The sequence below is a fragment of the Grampus griseus genome (assembly GCF_964374135.1).
Source record: "Grampus griseus genome assembly, chromosome: 1".
Taxonomy (NCBI): domain Eukaryota; kingdom Metazoa; phylum Chordata; class Mammalia; order Artiodactyla; family Delphinidae; genus Grampus; species Grampus griseus.
The window spans coordinates 71260220-71267192 of NC_139017.1; the positions used below are offsets into that span (position 1 = coordinate 71260220).

Below are 6973 nucleotides of genomic sequence, written 5' to 3' on the forward strand. Positions count from 1 at the left end.
GGAAACTACAACTCCCGGCATGCCCCGGGCGCCCCCGGCGCGCCCCCCTCCCGTCAGTTCCATGCTGCTCCATCCAGTTCATTTAAAACAAAAGAGTTTGAGCGCTGGAAGGGGCTGGGCTCTATTGGGGGCCACTGAGCGCCGCTCCTGGACTGGGACTCGGTGCGGGAGCCTAAGGGGGGCGTCTGGACGGTGGGGTCTAGAGACTCCCGGGACCGAGGCGGGAGGGGTGGGGGCAGAAATCCCGCAGCCCCCCGCCCCCCGTCACCCCCGGAGAGGAGAGGAGATCTGCTTTCTTGGCTTTGCTTCTTTTTCCCCCCACCCCCACCGTGGGGGCTGGGGCGAGGGGAGTCGGGTTACAGGGTGTTTGGGGAGGGGGGCTTAGGGGGAGGGTCTATCTTTCTATCTCGCTTTCTTCCCCCCTCCCCAGTTCTTTGTTCCCCCCTCCCCACACACCCCCCTCCTCTCCTCTCCCCTCCCCTCCTCTCTCCTCTTTTCCCTTCCACCACCTCTCTCTCTCTCTCTCTCTCTCCCTCTCTCTCTCTCCCCCAGCTTTTGTTTCGCCATGCCTAGTCTAGTGGTATCTGGAATAATGGAAAGAAATGGGGGCTTTGGAGAACTAGGATGTTTCGGGGGAAGCGCTAAGGACCGAGGGCTGCTGGAAGACGAGCGCGCCCTTCAGCTGGCTCTCGATCAACTCTGCCTCCTGGGTTTGGGGGAGCCCCCCGCCCCCACGGCGGGCGAGGACGGGGGAGGTGGGGGGGGCGGCGCCCCCGCGCAGCCGGCCGCCCCCCCGCAGCCGGCCCCGCCGCCGCCGCCCGCGGCGCCCCCGGCCGCCCCGACGGCGGCCCCCGCGGCGCAGACGCCCCAACCCCCCACCGCCCCCAAAGGGGCCAGCGACGCCAAGCTCTGCGCTCTCTACAAAGAGGCCGAGCTGCGCCTGAAGGGCAGCAGCAACACCACCGAGTGTGTACCCGTGCCCACCTCCGAGCACGTGGCCGAGATCGTGGGCAGGCAAGGTAAGCGGGCGCCGGGACCGCGGAGAGGGATTGGAGTGGGGGGCACCCCATCCCTACCACGGAAAGTTCATTTCCTCCCTTCTTGCCCGCCTCTGGCTCTGTCCCTTCCCCACAAAGGGGGACCCGCCCCCTACCCTGATTTCCAAGTGCCACAAAGTTCCCTGCTACCCCCACCCCCCCAGTTGGGACTGTTCTCCAGATCCTTCCTCCCCCAGGGCTCTGCCCTTAGACAAAGAAATATCCTCTCGTGGAGAGAGGGAAAAGGGAGGGGGATCGGTCTTCCAATCCGGGGAGGCTGTCCGGAGGGGGTGTCCACTCGTAGACAGAAAAACTGGTGGAATGAGCAAAGAGTTACTCAGAAGCCCCAACTCCGGCATTTGCTAGTGGTTTTGGGGAGGGGCACCCCTGGGACCCCCAGCCGCCTGGAGTTACAGACTTTGGGGGAGACCTGGCCTGGGAAGCTAGACTGAGTATCTATCTCTTTGTTGGGCTGAGTGTAGGAATGGAAGGGGGTGTGGCTCATGGGAGGGTCCCAGCCTGGGGGTGAGGTGGGAAAGGGGGGCTGCTGGGAGGAGGGAGTGCTGTGGTCACCCACACACCAAAGTTGAATGGTCTGTGGGGTTTTGGAAGGGGCGCCTCCAATGAAGTGCCACGTCCTGGTGTGGACCTCTCCTCCTCCCTCTCAGGCTTTTGTTCTGGGCTGGCCACGGCCAGGGGCCAGAGGCCTGGAGAGGGTTCTCTGGTAGTGAGAGAGTAGGACGGAGTGGGTGAGGGCATGCTGGGGGGTAAGAAACCTTCACCTGGAGATTTGGTGGAGGGCATGTGTCTGGGTGTGTTGTTGGGGGTAGGGGGGTGTGGGTGTAGAATTAATCCAGTGTAGTATGTCTGATACCACACCCTCCTCCGCTCCAGCATCCCTGGGCGGGTGGGGGTGGGAGTGTTGGTGAGGGTCCAGATTGAGCAGACGGGATCCTGGGGACCCTTCCCTCTCCCAGTTTCCCAAAGGGGAGTTGGGGGGTGGGATTTGGAAATTGCAAGGGGGCTGGGCTGGGGAGGTGTGGGGTGGGGGAGGAGCAGGGGAGGAGCTGTCCCACAGTGGGGAACAATAGAGGAGCTGCATTCCGGCTGGGAGTGAGGGAGGAGGCCGGCTGCTGGCCGGGGAAGAGGGGAGGCAAGCCAGGAGGGCCCCTACTCCACATCTCACCTCATCTACCAGAAGTGTGGGGGGTTGGGGGGATTTTGCAGGGAGATCCAGAATGGAGGAGGGGAAGATGCCACTCCCAGGCATAGCCCTCATCCTCCTGGGCACTCCATCTCTTGAGATTTCTGGTTTTAAAAGTTGAATTTCCTCTTGTTGCCAGAAACTAGGGACCCAGAGCCCTGGAATTGGGTGGGGACACTGATATCTTTTCTTGGGTGCGGGGGTGGTCTTGGGAGGCCCCGGAATTTCATAGAGTCATTCTTTCCTCTTCTGCCTCCGCATCAGATGGGCCTGTCTCTCATAAAAGTAGGGGGATTTCTCCTATTCAGAGAAGATAGGCCTCTCCCTCATTCCTTTAGTAAATGGAAGTCCTTTCTCTTGTCTAACCTCCCTCCTCCTGCTGCAGTGTCAGTGCTCCTCTATTTGACCTCTAGGAAGGTGAAGCCAACTGGGGCTTCCCTTCAAGAGATGCTTCTTCAGGGTTGCGAAACCCAGGACGAGGTCCACCACCAGTTCTGCACCTCCAGGCCTCTAGCTTTTCTCCTTAGTTTTATACCCGGCCTGTCCTCCTCACCCTAACTCCAGTCCCTAAAGGCACCTAGCTCTCGCGTAAGTTTATGGGCTCAAAACTTAGAGCCAGAACCCCGATGCCTATCAGATGCCGTGCGATTAGAAGTTGTAGGAGAAGGGGCTTCACTGTTCCTTAACCCTCCATGCCTCACAAATAGAGCAGTCATTTACTGACATTGGAGCAGCAAGGATGTGGGCTGGACAACAGGTAGGACTTCTCAGCTGCCAAGAGGTCTGAAGACAAAAAGGGAGGAGCAAATTCTCCTTCCTGAGGTCTCTTGAAGGTGAGGAGAGCTGCCCCCAACCCACTCTCTCCTCCCACATGCCAATCTGGAGAAGAAGCCATCTGGAGTGGAGGAAGGAGAGGGAAAAAAAGATGAGCTCACCCCAGGCCTGTGGTTGGAGGGTTGGGGCAGAATCGGAAAACTAGGACCACTGGCGTTGGTTGGGGAGCGAGGAAGGGAATGGTGAATGTGTATCTGGAGAGGGGTGTGAACGTGTCTAAATGTGAATGGGGAGCAAAGTTGTGGGCAGGTGTGTATAGGAATGTGCTGCTTGTGTGCTGGGAATGATGGGGATGGAAGAGTGGGACGGATGAAAGGTTGAAACGCAGGGAATCTGTGTGTATGGGAGAGAGGGGTATGTGAAAGTGTACATTAGGTTTGCACCACAAGTATCACTTAGATAAAGGCACACTGCATCACGGCTCCTAGGTCCGTGTGTGTGTGCGCACGCGCAAACTCACACACGTAGCATGTGTGCTTCGAGAAAGCATGTGAGTCTCTGAGGTTCTGTGTGAAGCTAGGGGCAGGGAGAGGGAAGTGGGAGAGGAGGAGAGAGGCTTGTTCAGTCAGCCATCAAGGTCTGCCACCTTTAAACTGCAGTGTGGCCACCCCAGCCTCCCTCACTTTTCTCTTTCCCCTTCTCCCTCTTTGTCTCTCTTTGTCTGGGCCTTTCTCATTTCTCTTTCTGCCTCTCTCCCCAACCTCCTACCTTGAACCCACTCCTTCAAAGCAAGAGTACAGGTCCAGAACACCTTCTTCCCCACCCTACTCAGCTCCCAGCCCATCTTGGCTCTCCTGCCCCCAGGGGACAGGGTGGCAGGAGTGTCCATGGGGTCAGGCACCACACATCATTATCCTCCTTTCCCTCTTGAAACTCTGATTCTCAGATCCTTCCCAGTCTCCCACACTCCACTAGTTGCTGAAAACTTGCTACGAATTTGGGACCCACTGAGAGACACTCATGGTGGAAGGCATGGGAGCAGCTGGGGGTCAGTGGTCCCAGAGTAGACTGGAGGACACTTTTAAGGCATGGAGATCAAGTAAGGAGTAGATTGTGGGTTGCTGGGTCCATTGCAGTTCTGAGGAAAGATCAAGATCAGTGACAGATCGGAGATTGCAGTTGCAGGGCAGGGTGGGGTGATTAAGTGATTTGGAAGTTTGAGTAGCCAGAAATCAGTAGAGAAATTGTGGGAACGGCTCGTGGTTGGAGAGGAGTTAGTGAGTAGGTTTGAGGTTAGCACCTCGTCTGGAGGGTCAGTGATTTTTTCAGGATTTCAAAGAGTGCGTGAATTTGGAGGTCCTGAATGGAATTCAAGGGAATGTTGGGACATTTGACGATCTGTGGTTGATAGAGACGTTGGGTAGATTTAAGATACGATGAGTGAATTGTTCCGGTTAGGGTGGATTGGGGGGGGCGGGGTTCAAAGGGTAGACAGAGGCTCCTGGGGGGCTGAGTATCTGAGCAGGAGCAGGAGCTTGTTGGACTCAGCACAAACCTTCTTGCCCGGTGAGTTTCTTTCTCTCTCTTCCCTTCCCAACCTATCCCAGGCTGCAAGATTAAGGCTCTGAGGGCCAAGACCAACACCTACATCAAGACGCCGGTGCGAGGCGAGGAGCCAGTGTTCATGGTGACCGGGCGGCGGGAGGACGTGGCCACAGCCCGACGCGAAATCATCTCAGCAGCTGAGCACTTCTCCATGATCCGGGCCTCCCGCAACAAGTCGGGCGCCGCCTTTGGCGTGGCGCCTGCTCTGCCCGGCCAAGTGACTATTCGTGTGCGGGTGCCCTACCGCGTGGTGGGGCTGGTGGTGGGCCCCAAGGGGGCAACCATCAAACGCATCCAGCAGCAGACCAACACGTACATTATCACGCCAAGCCGGGACCGAGACCCGGTGTTCGAGATCACCGGTGCTCCGGGCAACGTGGAGCGTGCGCGCGAGGAGATCGAGACGCACATCGCGGTCCGCACGGGCAAGATCCTCGAGTACAACAATGAAAACGACTTCCTGGCTGGGAGCCCCGACGCCGCGCTTGATAGCCGCTACTCCGAGGCCTGGCGGGTGCACCCGCCTGGCTGCAAGCCCCTCTCCACCTTCAGGCAGAACAGTCTGGGCTGCATCGGCGAGTGTGGAGTGGACTCTGGTTTTGAGGCCCCGCGCCTGGGCGAGCAGGGAGGGGACTTTGGCTACGGCGGGTACCTGTTTCCCGGCTACGGCGTGGGCAAGCAGGACGTGTATTACGGGGTGGCGGAGACTAGCCCCCCTCTCTGGGCGGGCCAGGAGAACGCCACGCCCACCTCGGTGCTCTTCTCTTCCGCCTCTTCCTCCTCCTCCTCTTCCGCCAAGGCCCGCGCCGGGCCCCCGGGCGCGCACCGCTCTCCTGCCGCCTCTGCGGGGCCTGAGCTGGCAGGACTCCCGAGACGCCCGCCGGGAGAGCCGCTCCAGGGCTTCTCTAAACTTGGTGGGGGCGGCCTGCGGAGCCCCGGCGGCGGGCGGGATTGCATGGTGTGCTTCGAGAGTGAGGTGACTGCCGCACTCGTGCCCTGCGGACACAACCTCTTCTGCATGGAGTGTGCAGTACGCATCTGCGAGAGGACGGACCCGGAGTGTCCCGTCTGCCACATCACAGCCACGCAAGCCATCCGAATATTTTCCTAAGCCCCCTGCCCCTTGCCTCCTGGGGCCACCTCCCAGGGGCCCTTCTTGGAGCTGTGTTCCACTAGGGCCTTTTGGAAATCAGTGATTTGAGGGGCAAGGTGCTTAGAGATACTCGCTCTCTGGGGAGGGGGGAGGGGAGGCGATGGTGGTTGAAGGGTGGACCACTTTCAGAGCCTCTGGTCACCCTGTCCTGGAAAGGTTGGGAGGGGGCCAGGCCGGAAATTTTACTAGAGTTACAACTCTGATACCTCAACACACCCTTCAGTCTGGAAGCAGCTAAGAGAAACTTTTGTTTTGCCAGAGGTGGCCGCGAAGGTATCCTGACCCCCTCTCCACCTACCCTTGTGTGTGTCACACTACCCTTTCCTCTGTGGAGGGGATGGGGAAAGGGAGAGGGAGAATTACCATCTGTATCTAGAGGTGCTCTAACGATCCCCAAGCCCTCTGGTCCTGACCTCTGACCTCCAACCACGACCCTTTAGACCCTCCACCGCCATATCCTGTTTGGGAATCTGTTCCTGGGTTTCCAGCAGTATAAGGGGGTTGGGGCCCTTTCGGAAGTCGGGATAGATTTTCTAAGGGGGAAGGGGAGGAAGTATGTCGACCAATAAAGGGCTCAGAACTCATCTATCCCCACAATGCTGGGCTAGAGGAATCTGGAGAGGGGGTGCCCCTCTCTGCCCCTTGCAGCTTTTCCCTCCACTCTCCCCTCCCCATCTTTCTTCCCTTTGGGTTTTCCTCACTCCTTTGTTCTCTCCCCCAACTCTCCTCTTTGCTTCCCCTTGCTGGCTGTCACAACCAGCCCTGTCTTGCTCTTTCTCTTTCTTCCCTTCTCCCCCCTCCCTCCTGCTCCTTCCAGCCCAGCTTTGGGGACACCATCCCCCTGGGGAGAAGTAGGGGGAAGAACAATTTGATGGTCCCCCCTAATTCCTCTTCTGGCATCCGGAGGCCCTCTCTCCTACTCCTCCAAAGAAACACCTCAAATTCTTGATGGAATGTATCCCCGTTCTCAGTGAAAATTTGAGGAGGGGACCAATACTGGGTTACATAAAGGGTCAAACCTCCACCTTTATCATCTTGGGGCATTACATTTAGGGAACAGTTCTTGGGCTGGATTTTCTGGTGGTGGGAGGGGAGAGCCAGGGTAGTGTGTCTGCAGTTTTGAGCAGGAAAGGGCCTGAGGCCATAGGAGAGGCTGCTGGAGGGAGGGGCTGCTCCTCCTCCCCTGCAGTGCCCCACTCC

General features: G+C 58.5%; 1 protein-coding gene across 1 annotated transcript; it reads left to right on the forward strand.

The window, feature by feature from the left end:
* Window positions 1-565: 565 nt before the first annotated feature.
* Window positions 566-5731, forward strand: MEX3A (mex-3 RNA binding family member A; the record flags this gene model as incomplete). The annotated part of the gene is made up of 2 exons (XM_082674374.1): window positions 566-1019; window positions 4623-5731. 2 exons carry the CDS (start codon window positions 566-568, stop codon window positions 5729-5731), a joined length of 1563 nt encoding a protein of 520 aa, XP_082530500.1.
* Between the last annotated feature and the right edge of the window lie 1242 nt (window positions 5732-6973).